The 24046-nt window shown below is 42.2% G+C and overlaps 2 protein-coding genes across 12 annotated transcripts in view; both read right to left on the bottom strand.

Moving 5' to 3' along the window:
• The window catches only part of CARD19 (caspase recruitment domain family member 19), a 48023-nt gene extending 36473 nt beyond the window's left edge, over positions 1–11550 (bottom strand). For 7 of the 11 annotated variants that reach the window (XM_069090586.1, XM_069090590.1, XM_069090588.1 and 4 more), the window contains exon 1: positions 2782–2858. In XM_069090586.1, coding sequence (XP_068946687.1) covers positions 2782–2830 — 49 coding nt within the window. In that variant the 5' untranslated portion in view covers positions 2831–2858. Of the gene's footprint in view, positions 1–1719; positions 1868–2781; positions 2863–11414 lie in introns of those variants that run through there. The other 4 variants (XM_069090592.1, XM_069090591.1, XM_069090595.1 and 1 more) reach the window with 4 other exon arrangements.
• A 10524-nt stretch (positions 11551–22074) lies between these two features.
• Positions 22075–24046, bottom strand: part of SUSD3 (sushi domain containing 3) — a 66917-nt gene continuing 64945 nt past the window's right edge. Inside the window, exon 5 of the mRNA XM_069090585.1 lies at positions 22075–22753. Coding sequence (XP_068946686.1) covers positions 22531–22753 — 223 coding nt within the window. The 3' untranslated portion in view covers positions 22075–22530. The remainder of the gene's footprint in view (positions 22754–24046) is intronic.

Below are 24046 nucleotides of genomic sequence, written 5' to 3'. Positions count from 1 at the left end.
ACTTACACTGCCCCACCTCCAGACAACTGAGTTGGATAGAAGGGCCAAGGGGGAGGTAAAGAACCACCCCAAGGGGCAGCTAAGTGACGCAGTGAATAGAGCACTGGTCCTGGAGTCAGGAGGACCTGAGTGCAAATTCAGCTTCAGACACTTAACACTTGCTAGCTGTGTGATCTTGGGCAAGTCACTTAACCCTGATTGCCCTTCCTTCCCCCCTCCAAAAAGACAAAAAAGAAAAAGAAAGGACCACCCCAAGATTTCAAGCCTGGGTGACTGGGAAAAGGGTGATACCACAACTCATTACAGGAAGACAGATAACATGGTATAGTAGACATAACACTGGATTTGGAGGTAGAGGATCTGTGTTCAAATCTTAATTCTACCTAAACTTGGACAAAGACACTCTCTAGGATTCAGTTTCCTTATCTGTAAAATGTTAGCACTGGACCAGATGATCTCTAGGGTCTCTTATACATCAGAGTTTCTTAACTTGGAGTCCATGGGTAGATTTCAGGTGGTCCACAAACTCTGATAGGAAAATAAATCTTTATTTTTAATATTATAATTGCTTTCCTTTGTAATTCTATTTATTTAATTTATGCTCTTAAAAACATTATTCTGAGTAGTCCAGAGACTTCACCAGAGTACCAAAAGGGTTTATGGTATACACACACACAGATTAAGAAACCCTGCTGTAGATCCATGATCAGGGGAGATTATGTATGTAAAATACCTTGTAAACCTTTGAGCTCTATTTACAAGAAGTTCAATAGATATACATACTTACACACACACACCATACCAGCTTACTTACACTCACTATACTCTAATAACTCTCCACAAACTTTTCAGTCAACAAGTTTCTTCCCAGAAGAATGGAAAAATCAGCTTTCTGTTACTTGAGGACAGTTATTGAGTTTCTAAGCATACACTTTGGGGAGAGAGAGCAAGGTTGATATCCCCTCTAGGTGAGAGAGAGAAGTCCTACAGTTTACTCAACTTGGACGTACATCCTCAGGAACAAAAATTGGAAGTCACTTGTTTGACAACTGAGAGCTATCGATTTTCACAAATGTTTACTTTAAGTAACAGCCAAGGGGAAAACCCTGTAGGCTTCAGTGAGTCAGACCCAATTCTCCTTTTCCGGATACAGTTGTCTGTTCCTGTTGGCAGAGGGATTCTCAAGAAAACCCAAGGCCGGTACCAAGGATGCACTCAGGCTCTGTGCCCAACACAAGCTCTGCTGACCAAAACGAAAACTCCAAGCTGGCCCCGTACACTGAAAACATCTCACTTCACTGTGGGCTACTGGTGGGTGACGCCCACCTTTAGACAGAACACACCGACTCTGTCCTGAGGACTGGAGGGGGTGGGGGGATGGAAAGGTGATTGTGTTGTCAGTCTCACTCCACTGACTGCCCCCTCCCCTCCCAGAAGAGGAGCTGCCGACCCCCTCCTCCCCACCGCCGCAGTCACCTAGTCTTCTCGGGGGACCCTGAGCAGACACAGACAAACCAACCTCGCACGCACAGCCAAGCGTGCGCGCCGCTGGGGGATACTCGGGCTACAGCCCCTTCCCGTTCCTTTCTCCCTGTCCCGATCTCCAGGCCCTGGGGGCTCTGCCTGGGCCGGCCTGGGACCTCCTGGCCTGGGGCCCAGCCCCTGCCTTTGCTCCGCTGTGCTCAGCGGGAGCGCTGAGTCCAAGAAGGCTGCACTGACCTGACATGGTGACGGTGACCGCAGCGGCAGCGGCTCAGGAGCCGGACAGGGCCGGCCCTGCAGACTTTCCTGTCGGTGTCGGGGCCCGGGCTTCCCAGTATGGGCAGGGCGGGGCCGGGCTGGGGCAGTGGGATCCCCGCCCCCCGGCTCCGCCCCCTCCTCCCCCGCTCCCTCCCCAGCTGGCCTCGGATTACCGCGGTCGCCGGGGCCTTCCTGAGATCTTACTCTCCACTCTTCTCCCCCTACCCAGGACCGTGCCCTCCGCTACCCCTCCTCGTGATACTGCCCTCAGACCTTCAGCCCGTTCCTCTTCTCCATCCAATCCCTAATCCCCCAATTTAGGGACTCAGCCTCCAACCCTTCCCAGACAAGCATCAGCCGGCCTGCGGGAGTCCTCTTCCTTTTCCAACCTTTCTCTGTTTGACGAGGGCAGCTGCCCTCTCCAGTCTCCAGTCTTTCCCATCTTACTGCTCTTCCAGCTTCCCCTCCACCCACCCCATTCTCTCTCTTTGCCTATCAAAACCACAGCTCCCAAATGGGCATCACCCGCTTGCAAGGGCAGAAAGATCCAAAAATACTACACAGCACCATCTCTTATCCTTAGGAGAGACATCAGATCATGGTCTACTCGTTGGCACCTTAGACTTCGATTTCAGCTCCCAAGGAAGCCTAGAGAAGAACTTTACATAACTGGAACTGTCCAACCAATTAATAGGCTACCTTGCAAGGTAGTGGGATTCCCCTTCTTAGAGAATGTCAGAGACGGAAGGGACCTCAGAAGCCATCAAGTCAACTCTCTCAAAGAAGAAAGCCGAGGCCTACAGAGCCCAAGTATGCCAAAGGTCACATAGATGTTAATATTGAAGATGGGGTTTGAACCCAGGTCCAGTAATCTTTCTACCACCCAATAGTCTCTTCTTATCAGGAATTCTGTGACTTGTGTCAGGCAGAGGACTGGAAATCTGGTAACCCTTCCAGTTTTAGGATTAACAGATTTGCTAAAAGCAGGGATCATTCAATTCCTCCTTTCTGATCCCAGCTCTAGTAACCCAGAAGTCTCACCTGCAGAGGAAGAGAAAAGCTCTCCTGAGTAAGGGTACCCAGGGTGCATGTGGCTTAAAGGGAAGTTAGCTCAAAACAGGGAAGCTAAATAGGGCAAAATAAGTAAAGGATTATACATGAGTCAGTTCTTCCAAACCAGCCTATAGGCAGCCACACCCAAGAGATGACAAACCCTGGCTGTGAGCCAGGAGTGCTCTGAACACACCCACTTCAAGTAACAAATTCATAAATAAAAAAGTGTTGCAGGAAACACTAAATAACGAAAGATTAACCTTTTAAGATGAAAGGAAGCAATAACTCTCTTTCATAAGCAGCTATCTGGGGAAATATTTATAGAAGAGTAAACCCTCTTCCAATACCCCAATAAAATCAGCCTCTTCAAGACCACAGAGAACCACAGGCATTTCGAGAAGGAAGGGGCTTTAGAGATCATCTGGTCCAGTCCAATCTTTGTAGAGAGGAGGAAACAGGTGGCCCAGGGAGTTGTCCAAAGTCATACAGGCTTTCAGCGCGGAGCCAAGGTTAGAACCTCAGTTTCCAGACTCCCAGTGCTAAGCTGGCTCCACAACATCACCCTGAGGCTGAAAGGTTCCTATGCCTCCTGAGAATATAACCTTACCAACACATTAGAGCTAGAAAAACCTTAAAGATCATCTGGTCTTCATAGATAAAGAAACTGAGGCCCAGAAAGGTATAGGTATTTGCTCAAGATCAGAGACATAACCATTTATTATAACTCCAGAATGAATTGTGGTGTATGGCTTTGATGGAATACTACTGTGCTATAAGAATTGATGAGCTTGGGGAGGCTAGGTGGTGCAGTGAATATAGAGCACCAGCCCTGGAGTCAGGAGGACCTGAGTTCAAATTTGACCTCACTTAACATTTACTAGCTGTGTGACTTTGGGCAAGTCACATAACCCTAATTGCCCTGCCTTCCCCCCTCCAAAACAACAACAAAAGAATTGATGAGCTCACTGATCTTAAAAAGGCATGGAAAGGCTTGCATAAAATGCTGAAGGGTAAAGTAAGAAGAACTGAGAGAACCTTATATATAGTAACAATAATATTGTTTGAAGAATGACTGAGCAACTAAGTCATTTCTAACTATTATAAATATGGAACTGAAAAAAAAAAGGATCATAAGATTTAAAGTTGGAAGGAACTTTAGAGATCTTCTAGTCCACCCTTTTCATTTTACAGATGAGGAAACTGAGGCCCACCTAGAGGAAGTGATTTGTCCAAGGTCATAAAAGTGGAAGTAGGAAAGTTGTAACATAGGCCTCGGTCCTCTGGCTCCAAACTCAGTGTTCTTTCCTCTGTATCACTAAAAGCAGAGCATGGCCCAGTAGGCAGACCAAGGAACTTATAAATGAAACTGAGAGCATCATTGGTGGTCATTACTGGAGTATTAAATGGCACATTCAGAAAAGAGTCCAGTGACCAAGCTTCCTCACCTTACTTTGCCACACAAGGTCAGGTCTGGGTAGATGGAGGTGCCAGCATTCTCATCAAATTATGCCATGTTAGGTCACAGAGCCAGAGTGACACTGTTTAGTTTCCATCCACATGCTGGTATGTGGGACAGGGGCAGGAGTGGGGTCTGGAGTCATAGCAGAAAAATATTGGTTCTTGGAGGTGTAAAAGAAGCTTTAGTGACCATGTAGTCCAGCTTTCTCATTGTCCAAAGGATGAAAGTTGAGACCAAGAGAAGAGGAGGGATTCACCAAAGTCACGTAGCAGAGCAAGGACTAGAACAGAAGAAAGAACAATGGCTCAGGTATCCAATGTGGATTCAAGGTGTCCCTTCTCTGAGACCTTTTGCAAGTTTCTCAGCCTGTTTCCTCATCTGCAAAATGAGAGGGTTGACTAGATAACCTCTGAGGCTCCTCCTAGCTCTAGAGCTAAGATCCAGGTATTCTAATTGTAGGCCAAGTTGTAATGGATGCCAGGGCAGTATATACTTCAGCATCCTGTGGCATGGAGCAGAATGACCAGGAGGGATGGCTCAGCCTTAGAAAGACCAGGCACAAATCTGTGTGTCTATGGGCATGCCTGTTGAGGCCAGTAAAAGGGCAGGTCCTCACTCTAGTAGCTCACAATAGACTCATTCCGCCTCCTGAGGAGCTTCCTTTCCTTTCCTGCCATAATAGCAAATGAGGCCAGGTCATTCACCAGCACATCTCCCACTGACTTCAGGGTGAGGAGAGAGTGTTTCTAAGAAATCCAAAGATAGCCCAGACATAAAAAAAATTCACCAATTGTCTGTGATTGTACCTGGGATAATGGGAAGCTGACCCTATTGAACTCTTTCATCAAATGTGGAAGTCTCTAAAATTGAGCTATGACTTGAATTGTAAATGTAGGCTGAATCTTCTAATGTGCCCTGAGTAATCAAAGGAGAAAAAATATGGAACTGGGAAGGAACTATATAGAGATCATTTAGTCCAAGGGCTCTTAATCTGGGGTCCACAGGCCCTCAAATTGTCTATGAATAGATTTCAGGGTAACCATGGTTTCCTTTATAAAAAAAACTTACATTTCAAAAAATGTTGTTCAGTAGTGTCTGATTTTCCATGACCCCATTTGGGATTTTCTTGGCAGAGATACTGGAACAGTTTGCCATTTCCAGCTCATTTAACAGATGAGGAAATTGAGGCAAACAGGGTGAAATGACTTGCCCAGGGTCACAGAACTGAGGCCACATTTGAACTTGGGAAGATGAATTTTCCTGAATCTAGGTCCAGTACTCTATGCACTGTACCACCTAGATGCCCTCCTCTCCTTTTTAAAAAACAAAGTTTTATGCATTTGAAAACATTATTCCATATGAAGGGACAATATCTAAAAAATAAAATTAGAGGTGAGAAAGGAACTAATTAGGTGAAGGAGAAAGGGAGAGATAGCTTAGGGTAAATTATTTCATATAAAAGAGGCAAGAGAAAACTGTTACAATGGAGGGGAAGAGCAGGAAGGTGAAAGGGAATGGGTCAACTTTACTATCGTTGAATTTGGCTTAAGGAGGGAAGAACATATATACTCAATTGGGTGTCCTACCCTACAGGAAAATATAGGGGAAGGGAATAAGAGGGGGGATGGTAGAAGGGAGGGCAGACTGGGGGAGAGGGTAGTTAGAAGCAAAACAGTTTTGAAAAGGGACAGGGTCAAAGGAGAAAATAGAATAAGTGGGGAGGGGGGCGGGATAGGATGGAGGGAAATATAGTCTTTCACAATATAACTACTATGGAAATGTTTTGCATAACTACACATGTATAACCTATATTGAATTGCTTATCTTCCCAGTGGGGGTGGGTGAGGAGGGAAGAAGGTAAAAATTTGGAACTCAAAGTTTTAAAAACAAATGCTTTTTAAAAATTGTTTTTTTTTTTTTACATACAACTGGGAAATAAGATATACAGGCACTTCGATATAGAAATCCATCTTGCCCTACTAGAAAGTTAGGGGGGGGATGAGGGAGGATATAGGAGAGAACAGATTGGGGGAAGGGGTATTCAGTAGGTTTGCTATTTTGCGGGGGGTAGGGGAAAGACGGAGAGAAAAATTTGTAACTCAAAATCATGTGGAAATGAATGTTGAACACTAAAAATAAATAAATAAATAAAAACCATTATTCTGAATTCAGAAGTTACATCAGACTGTCAAAGGGGTCCATGTCACAAAAAAGGTTAAGAACCCCTGATATAGTCCAACCACTTCATTTTACAGGGCGAGAAACTGAGGACCAAAGATGATAAATTACTTTTCCAAGGGCATACAATTTAAACAGTATTTGAAACCTACTCCACTGGTGCCAAATCTAGCATTTTAAAGAATATATCGTATAGCCTATATTCAGGGATGTGCTGGTAAATATTTAACAACCAGATCTCTAAAAATACATAAGCTCTTTTTATTTAATTTAATTTTATTTAATCTGCATTAATAACATTTTCACCTTGACTTATTTAAGTCTAGTCATCAACAAAACAATAAATCAAGCACTGTTTTGTAGTAGTTGCCAATTTCTGGGGTGTAAATGCTCATATAGAAAAACTTAATCCAAGAATCTTTTAAGTTGATTCCAACATACCCCTGCTTATGTTCCTGCCACCTATCACCTTCTTCCTACATCTAGGAAAATGGAAATCACTTTAATATATGTAAGGGGAAGAGGAAACAGAATCAACATGGAATCAAGAGAACTGGGGACTATTTCCAATTGTTGTAATTTTCTTGGTGACTTTCAGCAAGTCTCTCCCCTTCTGGAACTCAGAAAATGAAAAATGAAAGGGATTGGACAAGGTCATCTCTGAGGTCCTTTCCAACTCTGACATCCTATGAATTGCTAGCTGTTAAAAGAAATTCATCATGTTTTCTAAAAACAAAATTTGCTTTTAATTCCATTAATTGATGACACCTTCTGTGCTTTCATTTTGTGTTCAAAAACATAAGATAGGCACATTTAATTTGTGCTTACATGACAAATTGATGTTAACGTCAGGATTAGAAGCTTGTTCTCATTGATTTCTTATATAGATCAGGGATGAGAGGCAGGCAAGAGAGTTGGATTGTCAATACTGAGGAAGGCTGGGGTCTAGAGTTCATATTTTCTAAATTGAAGGAAGCAATTAAAGCAATTTTTAAAAAACAAACCTCCTCTTTCTTCAGTAGAAGCCATGAAACTATCCATATCAGGACAAGTTCCCTGCCTAGATGGCCCTCCCACAGAGATGTTTAACAAGGTGGTCCATCAGGTGGTCTTGTGTTTAGAAGGAGACTGACCTTTTGAGGTCATCTGGACCAGTGGTATCAAAGTCAAACAGAAGCAAGGGCCACTAAACTGTATATAAGGATTTCTGTGGCCATGTGTTGACTTAGAAAACTACATATTAACATTACCTATGCTTTATCGTCTCTCTATTTATTTTGTTAACTATTTCCCAATTCCATTTTAATCTGATTTGGGACTGTATTTAGGAATGTTACAAACTATGTGTGATCCACAGGCTTCGTGTTTGATGCCTCTGGTCTAGTCTGATGCCTTTGTTTTACACTTTGGAAACTGAGGCCCAGAGAAGTCAAAGTCATACATATTGTCAGTGGAAGAGCCAAAATTTTAACTCAGCTCTGCTGATTCCGTGTACATCAATCTTTTCATTATGTCATGTAAACTTTAGATGAAGGCTGGAAGAGAAACATTAATAATCCCTTTGTGTCCCTTTAACCTTTTCATACTTATTTTTGCACTGGATCCTCATAATCACTCTAGGAATGAGCCAACTTAGGGGTTGTTATCCCCATTTAACAAAGGCCGAAAGTAAGGTACAGAGGGAAAGTGACTTGCTAAGAAGCAGAAAGGGATAGATCATGCTTGTATGCAGTTAGCAGTTGAGGAAGGCCTGGAACCTAGGTGTCCTAACATGTTCTATCTCTAAATTCAGTGCTCTTTTCACAATCTTTGGCTGTCATTTTGTCATTTGTCTTTTTGACTAGTGCCTTGTGGCAGTTAGGTGAAGCAGTGAACAGAGTGCCAGGCCTAGACTTAGGAAGACTTATCTTCCTGAGTTCAAATTTGACCTCAGATACTTACTAGCTGTGTGACCCTGGGCAAGTCACTCAACTCTGACTCAGTTTCCTCATCTGTAAAGTGAGCAGGAGAAGGAAATGACAAACCACTGCAATATCTCTGCCAAGAAAATGCCAAATCAGATCACAAAGAGTTTGATCAACAACAACTTGAAGATGAGCCCAGGCTAGTGCTCAGTGGACTACAGTGCCCCACTCACAGCCTCTTGGTGCATCCAATGGAAGATCTCCCATAGACCTGCCTTCCATATTTGTATAAGAGACTGGGAGAGTCTTTATTCAAAGCAAGAGTGCCTCAGAGTCTCCAGACTGATAAACCCTCACCCTAAATTTTAGTATCCCCTTAATTACTAATTACACCTGTAATCTTGGGTAAGTCACTTTCCTTCTCTGGGCCTCAGTCTCCCTCTTCTGAAAAATGGGGTGAGATGGGGTAGAATTAGGGACAGAAAATTTCATTCCATTCCAGGAGTGGTCAGTCTGAGTACTAATCAAAGCCCAGAGATGGCAGTTCCAGGGTCAGATTAGGATTTGGATTAAGGGGACTATTGTGGGGTTGCCCCTGAATAACTCAAGGAAAGCTTTTCTAGAGCCAGTTACTGATAGGCCACCCATTTATAACTTTTCACTTTGGGGCAAAGAATTAAATCTAACACTACTTGAAAAAGGAAAGGGGTTGAATGGGAGAGAAGAAAAGATTCAGATTTATAGGAATTAAGGCTAACCAGAGTACCTCTTCTCTTAAGAGAATGAATATGTATTAGATTCTTTTGAACCTTTTGAGCTATTCAGGTATATTTTGGCAAAGAGGTTAGATTTTGTTTAAGTTTAAGATAGGAAGCACTCTGGAGGACAGAGTTTTCATCTACAGAGTTTCTGATGGTTTTTTTTTTTATGTTGAGGTAGTGTGGGGCAGAGTACAAGACCTGGCCAGGGAGACCTTCCTTCAAATCTTGCTTCTGACATCTACTAGCTATATCACCGGGGTCAAGCCATGTACTTTCTCTGGGCCTCAGTTTCCCCATCTGCAAAATGAGGGTGATAATATCTCTAGTACCTATCTCACAGAATTATTCGTAAGACTAATACGACTAATAAAGACTTGATAGACTTTAAAATACTGACCTTTGATCCCCCAATTGCTAGTAACATCCTTTTGGATTTAACCACTTTGTATATATTTGTATTTTTACTTTATATTTGTGCTGTAGATGTTTCTAAATGTACTTGCTGTCTCTCCCATTAGAATGGGAGCTCCTTGCAAATGGGGATTATTTAATTCTCTGTACTTGTATTCCCAATAACTAGCTCAGGACTTGGCACATAATGGTGCTTAATAAATGCTGGATGATTTCTTGATAATAAAAACACCAGTCATTACACTAAATCCTTGAGAAATAAATCAGTATGCCTATGTTTGCAACCTTATTTTTGTGAACAAAAGAACTTTGTGTATGTTTCCATATGTACTTGCTGTTTCCCCCTTTAGAATGTGGGTTCCTTACAAATGGGCATTATTTAATTCTCTGTACTTGTTACTTGATTCTAGCAAATAGTAGGTGTTTAATAGATGTTTATTGATTTCTTGATATAAAAACACCAGCCATTATACTAAATCCCTGAGAAATAAATTAGCCAGCATATATTTACAGCCTTATTTTTGTGTATGAAAGAACTAATAACCATTTCTAAAACAGGGTTTAGTGAGCCTTTTTCTCCTATCAGGAGATACTGACCTATTGGCCAAAGGAAGTTTAAGTGATTTGCCTAACATCACACCAGCAGTATACATCAGACTCAAGACTTGAACTCTAATTCTCTGACTCCAAATACAGTGCTCTTTCCATTATACCATGCTGTCTCTCACTTAATGTCCCTGGGCCTCAGTTTCCTTTTTTTCTCCTTCCTTTCAGTGTTTCCTCTCTTGGATTTTCAAAGAAAAGTGCCCGAAGAGAGATGAGGAGAGGATTTCTTCTACTCATAACTGCAGTAAATGGCAACTAGCAGGAGAATCACATTGCAAGTTGCTTTTGCTTGCCCAAATAGCCTGAGAGGAAAGCTCATGGATATCAGAGGATCTGGATTCAAATTCCACCTCTGATGCTTATAAATTGTGTAACATTGGGCAAGTCACTAAACCTTCTGGTGTTCAAGTTTCTCAGGTCTAAAATGAGGGGGCTGGATTAGATGGGCTCTGGGGTCCCTCCTAGCTTTCGATCCATGCTCCTATGATTTGCAGACCAGAAGATGCAATGATTTCACTCAATGCAATGATTTCAAACATACCAGAATTTGTACACCCAAATGCCAACAGTGTGGCCTCCTACACTACCGAAGGGCAGCCATATCTGCCAGTCCCTCCATTCCTCAAACTGTTTCCGGAATTCCTTTTTGGTAATTGCCTTCAGAGTCTACAGTCCAGGCAGAATCACAGAGAGGAGGGTAGAGGGCCTCTTCTTTGGGTTCTGATGTAAAGGGCTAGGTCTCCTTGGTCAGGCTGGCAAGTTTAATCATAAACTCAGGTGTGAACTTTTGGTCTTGGTATATAAAATCATGGGTTGAATGGAAGAGGGTGGACTTGACCTTACTCACTCAAACCCGAAGACTAGAATTATGCGACCACATTAAAATCTGAGCAAGTTAGATTAGGATCAAGAAAAAGAAGTCTCTCCTGCCATAGCTGGTTAATTTGAAGAACAAATCATAGGATTCTTTCACTGCCCCAGCACAATGGGAGGTTTGTTTAGTGAAATCCCTACAAATGTCAAGAAAATAGATCTGGGAAAAAAAATAATACCAAAGGATGGGGAAGGGACAACATTCCCCCAACCAGTCATTAAAAAAACAAACAACTGGGGGGAGGGGAATACCTTCAAATGAACGTTGGAGGGACAAAGAAAGCATTTGACCTTTCTTTAGAAAATGTCGCTATCATTTCCATCGTCTCCCTGATTAGCAATCTCGGAGGCTTGGAGGAAAGAAGGCTTTGAACTCGTCAGCGGCTGACTCGTCAGAAGAAGGAATTTGCTTAAATGCCAGGTACTTACATTTTCGGTAGAACATCTTCCATGGGGCTGTGGAACTCAGAGTCACTGGAGCCAGAACTGACAGCTGAGTTTTCAGCTGCTTCCAGAAAGCCAGACTGCCTCCTACACGCAACCAACCACCAAGGCTTTGGCGAGTTGAAAGTGAAAGTTGCATGCAAGGCTAGCTTTTACCAGCAGGGGGCATGGGAAAGTGAGGAAATGCCACAGGTGATGATGAGTCCTAATTTCAGATGAGATTCTTCAAAAGATGGGACATTGTCCTCTAAGTCACTGACATTTACGGTAGATGTAGGTGATGAAAAAAGGAGGATGATTTTTGCTCCCCTTCCCAAACACATTTTCTATGCTAATTGTTATTAAAGACACTTTTGGGAAAGGCTGATCAGTGATCAGTGGAGACTAATCCTTTCATTAATATAGAAAATCTCTTTGTTGATTTAGGTTGACAACTTATCTTTCCCCTAGAGCTTTTTGGTCGCTATGTCTTTCCAGTGATGCTGACTCTTTGTGACCCCACTTTGGGGTTTTCTTGGCAAAGATACTGGAATAGTTTGCCATTTTCTTCTCCAGATCATTTTACAGATGAAGAACTGAAGCAGAGTTAAATGACTTACCCCAGGGTCATTGAGCTAATAAGTATCTGAGGTCAGATTTGAACTCAGGAAGATGAGTCTTCCTGATTCCAAGCCCAATGCTCTATCCATTGTGCCACCTAGCTACAATAATTATGACTTGCCCTTGGTCAGTTAATATATGACAGGGGACAGGACTTGAACCCAGGTCTTTACTGCCCCATCCATCATTATTAAGGGTTATCTCATCACTGATATGAATATTAGTAAGGACATATTATTGGCAAGAAGATTGCTAATCAGGGAGACGATGGAAATGATAGCGACCACCCCCCCAAATATTCCTAAAACATTTTTCTGGCTATCTCCTTTGTATCTCTGTACTATGTACCCATACTCCATATTAACCTATCTGCATACATGTTATATCCCACTTACCCTTTCCAGTAGAATATGAATAAATTGAGCACAGTGAACATTTCATGGTTTAATCTCTGTATCCCCAGTATTCAGCACAATGTCTTGCACACAATAAGCACTTACTAAATGTTTGCTAGACTGAATTAAGAATGGTGGCTACAGTTGCTCACATTTACCAAGGATCTCTCTATTGGAAGGAGTACTGGGCTTGTAGGTAGGAGAGATCTGAATCCCAGTCTCAAGTCCGGTACTTATTAGCTGTGTGACCATGGATGACTCATTTCAGCTCTTTGAGCTCAGTTACCTGTTCACAAGATAGGGATATTTGGTACCTAGCCAATGTTAAGCTGAAAGTTTGGTTAAAGGAGACAAACAGGTTGGGTGATATACATTTTTATCATCTATTCCCTTAAAGCTAGCAGCTACGTGCTGCATGGAGCCCAAAACCTAAATTCTGACTGCATGAGAAAACTTAAATACATTGTAGAATCATCTCAAATCAGGGTGACTGTGTCACTCAAACTTCTGATCTCCATAAATGTTTAATCATTGTATGAGAAAGGAATTTTCTTAATTGGATAGGTGGCAAATACAATAAGAGAGTTGACAAAGTGTTGATTGAAATTATGACTCAGGATATCTATGTTTTCTTTACCATTAATAGTAACATAGTATACGTCCAAAAAATATTAAGATAAGAAAAAGTCCCATTACAAGTTAGTGTCTCAGGTTAAGAGTTTAATGGCCACAATGTCAGCCCCATCTGGTCTTGTTGACATGGGAAGAGGAATTCTCTGAGAGAACAAAGAAGCTGATGGGTCCAGGCTCTTCTTCTGGTTGATTAGCTCAGGCCCAGCCCTTATTGAGGTTATTAAATTGATCTTAAATGATTATCACCAACAAAACTCATGTGGGGATCAAATAAAGGAGGCAATGCACTGAAAGTGCTTTGTAAACTCTGAAGTGCTATAGAAATATTGGTTGTTATTGGTGTTATATTCTTACTACCAGGCAAGTGCTATTATTACTGTTTCCAGGACAAGGAAATTGAAGAAGACATTCCCAAAGTTATACACTAGTTATGTGGCAGAGTCTGGACTTGGGCCTAGATTTCAGGAGTCCCTTGCTGGACTTGCCTTTCTCCTGCTTTGCTGCCACCCAGGCTCAAACTTTAGAACAAAAATGCAGGAAATGCCCTTCAAAGGGCCATGAAGTCGGCGCTCAAGTTGGTCACATCTTGATCACACCCACACTGATGCTTTGTTATATCAGGAATAAAATAAACATTCTGAGAGAAATGATTATTAAATAACAAATAATTGGGGAGATCTCTGACATTTCCCCCAAATTTACCCCACCTAGACTATCTTATCTAAGTGAAATTGTTGTCCATCCACCTAGAAAATCTGGCAAAAAATTTAATCTAAAGTGAATTCTACCCCATTGTGTTCCGCTCTGGCAGATTTGGGCACAGAGGTAAATCTTTGTCTAGATTGCCCAAGGCTGAGATTGATTTGGAAGTAAATGACAAAATCAAAGTCACATCCCCTAGCCCCTCATTAGAATAGGTCCACCTCTCATTATAATAATCATTCTTAATTAATTATTGACCTATCAGAATTGATTGCTACTCTCAGGAACGCTCACTCTTCCAAGGGCATATAAGTATTGAGTGGGTTCCATAAGGGGTCTTTGGCATTTGAGAGTGTCACTGACTGATTTTATTGTATACTAACAAGATTAAATACCCAGAAACTCTTATCTCGAACTTTTTATATGTCACGATTCACAAAATAATGAATTAGTTCATTTTTTCTCAAAAGCAGACACCTCAAAAACCAAATAATAGAACAAAAGAAAATGAAGCAAAAGACAATGACTATATTGTTGTAAGTATCCAAAGAAAAGAGAATTCCTCAGCTCTTCAGTTGTTGGGGTTTTTTCTCTGCCTGACAACAAACACCTGCATATTTGGATACAACTAGACAATTAATTAAGCTTCTCACCTTTCACCCAGATTCTGCTCTATCCAATCAAACACTTATTAAACACTATCTGTGCAAGGCTCTGAGTTGGAAGCTAGAAAGAGAAAGGTGAATACTTGAACATATATTTTCCCTGGTGAGGGGTTAAGAATGAAACAGAATGCTAGTCATTAAGCCCAAGTGATAGAGACAAAAAAGCATCATGGAGTCAGGCTCGGGGAGTGTAAACAAGGAGCAGGCACAGCTGGAGATGACTTCAGCATGATGACGGACTCAGACAGTTATCACTTGATAAATGATAGTTGAATGAACTACTTAGTTCCACTGGAATAGGGAAGTTAAGGTCAAGAGAATACTGAGGTAGGTGCCTGAGGAAGATGGGGGATTCCAAATGCTCCCAACACGGGAACCACAAGGTCATTCATTCACTCCCTTTTATAATCAGCCCTGGTTGGGTGTTTGGGTTGTGTTGGAAGGTCAAGTCTAGAGAGTCAGCAATGCTCTGCTTGTTTGGGTGAGGATGCATTGAATGACGGAAGGACGGGCCCTTCCCGCCCTGGCCCCTTTCTACATTTCCAGCCTTCTTACACACCATTCCTCTCCATGTCCTCTGTGGTCTCGCTGTCCTGGCCTTGTTACTCCTCCTACGTGATGTTTCCTGTACCATGTCTGACTCCCTTAGAATCCCTGGCTTCCTTTAAAACTCAGCTCCAATTCCATCTTCTGTAGGAGGCCTTTACTGCTCCCGTAGGTGCTAGGGCTGCTCCCTTTAAACTTCCTTTTCATTCCCTCTGTATCTTGTATACACCTATTTATGCGAATGTTGTCTCCCGTATTAGAATACAAGCTCCTTGAGGGCAGGAACTATCTTTGCTCTTTTCTGTGTGTGTGTGTTTTGTGTGTGTGTGTTATCTCTAGTACCTTAGCATAATGTCTGATAGATATCAAGAACCTAATAAATAGTTATTGAATGATTGATTGGTTGGTTGAATTTTGGAGGAAAAAAGATACAAAATATGCAAAGCAGCACTTTTTTTTTTTTTACAGCAACACCTCTCCCCTCAAGTTATAGATCTAGAGCTGGAAGAGGTCTTAGAGGCCATCTACCCAACCCCCTTATTTTCAGATGAAGGAACAGAGGCCCAGGAAAGTTAAATGGTATACCCAAGCTCACACAGGAAAAAAGTAAAAGAAGCAAGATTTGAACTGAAATCTTCTGACACCCAAACCAGCATTCTTTCCACCATACCAAGAGGGACACCCCTTGATTGGGGAATGACTGAACAAAGCATTGCATGAGGATGTAATTGAATACTGGGGTGCTGGAGGAGAGGAGAGATATGAGGAATTCAGAGGAACAATGGGCAGACATATGAACTGCTTAAGAGCAAAGCAAGCAGAAACAGTAGAAGATTGTACACAATGACCACAACAATAGAGATTAGGAATTCTGGCTCCTTGGATGCACAAATTCAGTTGAGGAGGGAATGAATGAGGGAAAGTCATTCAGGAGCTGATGTCACAGGATGTCCTTGTACAATGTCAGCAGGTCAGTTGGAAAGGTTTACTTAGCAGGCAGGCCCCTGGATGCCTGAAATACAGACAGCTGGAAGGAAGGGTCCCTCAGTTACTGACCCAAGATCCTGGGCTCCTTAACTCCATTTCTAGTGGACAAGCTGTCTCCTTCCCAGCATTCCAGGCTCCAATGACAAGCCCCCCTCCCCCACTGGTTGCTATGGTGTCTCAGGTTGCTAAGAACACTCCTGCAAGCTGTCTGCTGCGGAAGTTAGTTGACTGGGCAGATTGTCGGTATAGCTTGCCAAGAATGGGATGCTACCAGAGGAAGCAGGGGGAGACTGGAGGCCTGGCTCCTTCTTAAGAGGGGACAGGGGTCTCTTAACTATGCCCCTTTTGAAGCTATTCTGGGAATTTTTCTCTTTGATCCAGCGGGGAAAGGCCTAGACTAATGTAATGGCTCTAAGTAATCATTTTTTCCCCTTGTAAGAAGAATAAGAAATCTCCCCCAGCTAGGCTGGTCCTATAAAGAATTTATATTTTACTAGTTTTCTTACCTTAGAGGACTGTCTTCCCCAGGTCTGTTGACCTTTAATTGATAAGGTGATCAATTGATAGGAGACTAATCTCTGGAAAGTTCCATAACAATTGACTCAACAGTGAGTGGTTAACTAAGCTTTTTGGTTGATTTGAGAGGCTTGCTTTGTGTGAGAATTGCTTCCCAGATGTCAATGTGTAGATGTACATACATGTCTCTAGATACATGCAAATAGTATATATATACACATGCACATATATATATATATATATATATACACACACACATGCATATATGTTCTCTCTCTGTGTGTCTCTCGTTTGCATCTTCGGCAACGTTTCCTGAAATGTGTTTCTTTAAGTAAGTGCCACCAGCTGGCCAACTGGAGAGAATTGGAGAAGTTACTTGAAGGTTAATCAGAGCAGAAGTTTGGGCCACACTTGATCTACTCACAATTGAAAAGTAGACTGGGAAACTGAAAGACCACAAATGTCGACACTGAAGGTCTGGCTGTTCCTGGCCTGTGACCTGCCAGGAATGAAGTCAGTAAAGCATGTAAAGGACAGGGTCCCTCTGCTCAGGTGGTGAGCTGGCAGGCAGGTGTCTAGCTCACTCTAGCTCCCTCCACCATGTGGTTTCTGGGGGCTTGGTTACTCCTTCCCTTGGGGTGTGGCTTTCTCTCCAGCTGTACCCTCCCTCTGTCCCTCCCTGGATAAGTGATTTTTCTTTTCAACCAGACTAATGCTGTTGGATGCTGACCAGTTAACTGCCCGGCCTCTGTGACTCATTCATTTACACAGAGAAACCCTGGTAAGTGTATTTTCTCCGCCTTGGGAAGTTGTAAAAATTATTCAGCCCTGTTAACATCAAGCCCTTAGCCAGGAATCATACTCCAGCAAAATACTAAAGTTTACCATCTATTTTCTCTCCTGGGTGATTCTAAATAATCCAGCATGCTGTCTTTGTCACATTTGCCTAAGAATCAAAGTGACTTTTAAATACACAAAAAATTGAAAAATCAAAGATAAACCAGGAGGAAAGAGATAGACCTAGAAGTACACACCCAATCTCTTCAGTGACAGACAGAAGGAAGCCAGGCAACAAGCTTTTATTAAGCATCTATTAATGTTCCAGCCTCTGTGCTAAGTGCCTTACAAATATCATCTCATTCAGTTCTCACAAACAACCCTGTGAGAGAGGTGCTATTATCTATCTCTTTATCTATCTGTCTGTCTGTCTATATCCAAATTATATAGTTGAGGTAATAGACAGATTGAGGTTAAGTGATTTGCTCAGGGTCATACAGCTAATAAGTGTCTGAGGTCAAATTTGAACTTAGGTCTTTCTGACCCCAAGCCCAGAGCTCCATCTATTGAAAAAAAAAATGGAAGCGTTGAGTGACCAGCTTGGTCTGCCGTCCAGATAGGTTTCAGCAATGCAGAATTGTCCCGGTACCTTTCATGTAGGATTTTATCCACACCACTTTGGAGTCAGAGGCCTTGGGTCTGCTGCTCCTGATGGCTATACTACCTCCGCCTCTCTTCTTCCCTAAAATGTGAAGGGTGTCGAGGGAGGGTATCTTGGCAATTAGCCCAGCCCTCTACTGGTCCCAATGTCAGGGCAAAAGTCTGAAGGAAGAGGACCAGGAAGAGAAGGCTAAGAGATTTCTGACAGATGCAGAAGGCATATGTGTCTTGATCTTCTTAGTGATACATGTACAAGGCATGTCCAAGCCAAAACTAAAGTGTAATCCTACAAACCTTGAATAAGATTAATGAAAGTGTAATATTTTATGGGGTTTTTCCTTCTTTGTCTAAATAAATATTTGTCAAAAGATGGATCGCCTAATGCTTCCAGCTAGTGAGAATATTGCTGTAAGGTCAGCTGCCTGACATTGATTTGAAAAGTTTGCTTATGATGCTGGTCTGATCTGAGGAAGAAAGTCGATATAGGTTGGGGGTGAGAGGGAGTAACTTGTGCCTTGGAGTTCAGGGGCCTTCCTTGCCCCAGGTTCTGGGGACCTTCCCAACTGGAGGGAGGGAAGCAGGCTGGAGATAGAGAGCAAGCTGTGGGTATAACAGTAGAGAAGGGAGGGGACCCTTGGAGTTCCCCTGTAGCAAACACAGGAAGGAAATGCAACCCCACACCCATTGTTGTAGCTGTTCTTCAGTCGTTTCAGTCCATGTCTAACCCTCTGTGACTCCATTTAGGGTGTTCTTGGCAAAAATACTGGAGTAATTTGCCATTTTCTTCTCAAGCTCATTTTATAGATGAGGAAACTGAGGCAAACAGGATTAAGTGAATTGCCCAGGGTCACATGGCTAGCGAGTGTCTGAGGTTGAATTTGAACTCAGGTCTTCCTGATTTCAGGCACAGCGCTCTATCCACTGAGCAGCTAGCATGCCCTGCACCCATGTCTTCAGGTAAAGCCAGAATTACACTCACCTTTGTTATGACCTCGAAATAATGAAAGAGAAAACACTAAAATACAGCTCGTGGAAAGTATCGTTCCCAGAAAACACAACTTCTCCCATCAGAGAGCTGGAGGACACCAGGTGTGGAATGTTGGCACCTGCTTTCAGATGTAATTTTTTTTTGTCACAAAGAAAGGTTTGACGTGAGGGATGGATTGAAAATAACAGATGTTAAATATAAAAGGCATCAATAAAAGCTCTGCAGGAAACGAATTTGGCCTACTCTTTCCTAGAGTGCCTCCAGCCTCCAAAATGACTTCTGTCCCTTCCCTCAGAGCACCTTAGCAAGGGCTGGAAAAATAAACAGACCAAATGATTTCTTACTCAGCTCTTGTCTCAACTCTTTCAAGAGGACTGATTTATTAGCCTGCCAAAATGCAGGCAGTAAAGATAACAAAATTAGGTGCTTAAGACCTTCCTTTATATTACAACATTCAGCTAAAGAGAGACCTGAGTTCATATCTATATATAAGGCTGTCCCTGGGAGGGAAGGAAAGAAGCAAGCACTTAATTAGCTCCCACTACATGCCAGGCTGGAGGCAGCTAGGTGGCTCAGTAGATAGTCAGGAAGACCTCAGTTCAAATCCAATCTCAGACACTCACTAGCTGTGTGACCCTGGGCAAGTCACTTAACCACTGTTTGTCTTAATCCACTGGAGAAGGAAATGGCCAACCACTCCAGTATCTTTGTCAAGAAAACCCTCTATAGGGTCACAAAGAGTCGGAAATGACTGAACAATGACAGCAACATATGTTGGGGAATATACTAAGAGTTTTATAAATATCACCTCATTTGTTCCTCACAACAAAACTGGAAGGCAGGTGCTACTATTTTATCCTCAATTTACAGTTGAGGAAAGTGAGGCAGAGGTTAAGTAACCCGGTCAGGGTCACAGAGTTAGTATCTAAGGAAGAATTTGAATTCAAGTCTTCCTGATTCCAGGCCCAGTACTCTAACCACAAAGAAGGGAAAACAGAATTTGAGGTCTCTGGAGAGATCTCATCTAATTTTCTTCTCTGCTCAGAGGAGAAGTTGGGGGGCGGGGAGATTCTTCTTCCTACTCTCCCACCATCTTCCTTCAAGCCTCTGGCCTGGTCCCCCTTCTTTGGGGGGAAGAAGTTGTTCTCTTGTGTGCTTTGGGGTACCATCCTGGCTCTTACCACCTGTTTCTGGGCAGCCCTGTCCAGTAGTAGTCCCTGCATGCTGGAAAAGAATGTCCCCTGGAATGGGTTCTCCTGGGTTATAGATAGTAGGAAAAGTTGGGGAGACTGAAGCCATCTCCAGAGAAGCCTCAGATGTGTCAGATTTGGAGCTAGAAGGGACATCAGGTGGTATATAGAATCCAACTCTCTCATTTTCCAGATCATAGGATTTAGAGCTGGAAGGAACCTGAGAAACTGCTGAATTGAGGCTGGGATAGCTCAAATAACTTGCCCAGGGTCACTTATGTAGTACTTGTCTGAGGCAGGATTTGAACCTGGTTATTCGTGATTCCAAGTCCAATGCCCCAAACCTGCTGCACCCCTCCACCCACCCTCAGATTAAGTGTCTTGCCCAAAGCCATATAAATAAGCGTCCAAGGCAGGATTTGAACCTGGGTCTTCAGGTTCCAGCGCCAGTGTTTGGTTCCATTGCAGTTTCCTTTCTTACTGCACATATTTTTCCCCTCCCCACTACCCCTTCCTTCAGCTGACTACACACAAAATATTTTGGATGGATAAAAGTAATGCTATGGGAAGTTGGATGTCAATAAGAAATGACTTTGTATTTCACAGACATTATTTGCCTACAAATATATGCATTACTATGGACTGTCGTTACTGAATCTTATCACATATTTAAAGTCTCTGCAATGGAAGGTTGGCCACATTTTTTATATCTCTGGGAAAAAAAGCATTTTAAAAATTAGCTTAAATTTCCTATAGTTATTGACTTCCTCATCTTAATTCCAGACACTTTCACATGACATGCTTACCCTTTCTACCTAATTATTCCACAACACAAGAGCAATTATATACATTAGTGAATTCAATGACTTTTGTTCTAATATTTGGCAAGGATACTATAGTTTTTAAACTTGGCTCAGGGTTCAGGATTCAGGTCAGATAAGTTTGGTGGAAGTTAGTAGAAGGTAAGTACAGAGTATGGGCTTTGTATAGACCCAAGTAGAATAGCCTGGGGGACAGTCCAAGTCCAGTGAGTACTTTGGTGAAGAGGAAGGAGCAGAAAGAACAGCTCAAGCAGAAGGTATCCTGGGTAAATTTGGCTGTAAACTAGCTCTACCTGGAGAGAGCTCCACCAAGAGGATGTACAAAGTATAAGTTAGTATTAGCTGAGTTAATGTTAGGGGTGAGCCTAATACCAGCACCCTGTTAGGGCAGGTTTGATTTTGGGATAAAATGAGGTGAAGGTCACTGAAAAGGTGTACTTTGTCTTGATATAGAAAAAAAATATGCAATAAGGAAACCAAAGTACCTAGCTTCTATAAAATGGCCCCACTTGTGTCTATATGGAAATGCCTTTGGTCAGCAAGAAAGGGTATGCCATTCACCAAATCAGAGGGGCCCTGTCTCCATAACAATAGGTCCTTTTTATCCCCTTAGGTGACCAGGAAGCTGCTTCAAGGGAGGTTGGGGCCAATCAGGTCCAGAGGATAGCATTTTTGCCGTTTAGAGAAGAAATCTTGGTTTTTGGGAAAGGGGGAACATTAGTCCTATCATGACTAACATATTCATTAAAATGAAACTTGCATGGGGAAAAAAAAGTCCACAATAAAAATAGAAGAGCTAATTACAGACAATTCTATTGTAGAGGTGTAGCCTAAAGATTGGTAAGCCCTGAAATTCAGGGGACAGATAGGAGTCTTTAACTATTGGAAGATTGGGAAAGATTGACTGGCCCAGGTAAAAGCCAGAGTGGTTACCTACACATTCTTTCATGGTCCCTTTGAGCCCAAGGATCACAAAATTATATGGAGGGAAAATGAGGCTACAACACAGAACTCTAAGATGTCAGCTGGATGAAAGCTTAACTCCTCATTTCTCAATGACATAGTATAACCAAAGATACAAAAGTTAGTACTGTGCAAATATATATATACATATATATGTGTGTGTGTGTATTTATAAAATGTGTGTGTATATATATACACCATCTTTAGAAAGAAATATTTTTATTGTAATTTTCTTATTCTACTGTGCAAAAATATGTTTTAAAAATGTTTCCCCATTTGCAAGTTTACAAAAGAAATTCAGGTTAAAGGAATTCAGCAGCTGAAAGATGTTATATTCCTTGGTGACATTCAAAGCAATAAAACTGACATGTTGCTATTGTTTTCATTTTTGTGCAAGATCACAATAGGATTTTTTGGTGACAGCTATGATTTCAATTAATTAGCCAGCTAACAGCCAGCATTACTGTTCATTATCCACAATGGTTATGTTACTCAGGTTAACCCTAGAAGCATGTTTGAATGCAATCTTCAGATATAGATTAATTTTCCCAAAAAATGCCTGACACCGTCCTGTCAATGGAGTTTTTAAGGCACATCGAGCGAGGTCTCCTAGCAGTGTCCTGGTCTGGGCCCCATGAATAGGTTCTGTCTCTTTTGGCTAACCAGGGAGGTACGATGTAGGCTTCTTAGGAATCCTCATATCTCCAGAAACTTCAGACAGGTGGATTGTGCTCACTGTTGGTATACCAAGACTGACCCGTGGCAGGAGGCATCTTCCATGTGGCATATGGCCTAGCTGCTCCATGGACCAAAAGTCATTTTCACTTTGACGTTGAGTGTTCATAACATTCCCCAGCCATTCTGCATGGTCTTCCTGGTTTCTGGAGAGGAAAAAAAAAAAGTATGTGGCATGCTGAGTGAAGAATACACAAACAACTAACACAAAGTGTTAAAATTCTCTTGTGTGTCATGCAGGGTTGTCAGATCATAGATTTAGAACCAAACAGGACTTTAGAGACTACTGAGACTAATTGCCTCATTTTACAGATGAGATGTATTTTATTTTATATTTAGAAATATCTAAACAAGGATTAGAACCTAGGTCTTTCAGACCTAGTCCAACTCTGCCACTTTCTACGTGACCCTGGAAAATCTTTTTGCTTATCTGAATTTTAATTTCCTCATCTGTAAAAGGGCATGTTGACATTAGCACCTCATAGAACCGTTAGGAAAAAAAAAAGTAGTGCTATCAATGTGAGTTGTTCCTATTTGGGGGAGATCCTAGAATGATTTTTAAGTTGGTAACGCCACTAAACAGAGTGGGGAGGTCACAAATCACAAAGGAGCAGAGGACGCATTGGCTCTAAATCAGCTGCCAAAAGGGCCACCTCATTCTGACAGCCCTTTAAAAACCTAAGAAAATGAACAAAGGGTGTGGGTGGGACCTTTGCTCGATAATTGCCTCTGCCATATGCCAGGCATCATGAAACTTGGAGCACTTAAATGGAGGCAAACAAAAACCCCAATGTGGTTTCCTGGAATTGTTCCCCAAGCCTTCTCCACCCTCTCTGCTTCTATAGAATAGGGAGCCAGCATCAGATAGAGGATAGTTCCTTCCCTCAAAGCAGCAGCTTCAACTGAGCTCCCCTCTATTGGCACAATGTCAGAAGCATCCTCCAATGGTAGAGGGTACTTGAGAGCAGAGAAAGCTCGACTCCTTCCCTCCCATCCCTGAAAATATCTCATCCTCAGGCCTAAAGTTTCCTGGCAATTTAAGGTCTAGAAACTTTTAGAAGATTTCACATTACAATGACCATCTTGATGATGGTGTGGAACACAGGACCTATAGAAACATGTGTGTTCCCTTCGGCCTCCTTCCTTACCCTCCTGAAAAGGAAAAATCTCTAATTAACTTGTGACATGGAATGAGTCACTCTCCCTTAGTTTCTTCATCTAGAAGATGAGGGAGGTTGGAGTAGACATTTCAAATCCCTTCCAGTTCCCAAGTTTAGGACTCTGTGAGTCAAATGTTACCTGGGAGGGTGATATGTGAAGTTGTCATTGTTCATTAAGAGTGAGTAGTTAAATTATTGGATGAAGGATGGGAGAGCTTTGATATGAGATGGTGCAAGGGAGGGGAAGAGATAAGGAAAGGTTTTGAATCAGGGTTTCCA

Source organism: Petaurus breviceps, unplaced genomic scaffold, assembly GCF_028583685.1.
Source record: "Petaurus breviceps papuanus isolate PSGF00001 unplaced genomic scaffold, PetGlider_PUasm1.0 187, whole genome shotgun sequence".
NCBI lineage: Eukaryota > Metazoa > Chordata > Mammalia > Diprotodontia > Petauridae > Petaurus > Petaurus breviceps.
The sequence above is the reverse complement of the archived record's forward strand: the minus strand, read 5'-3'. Positions and strand labels throughout refer to the sequence as shown.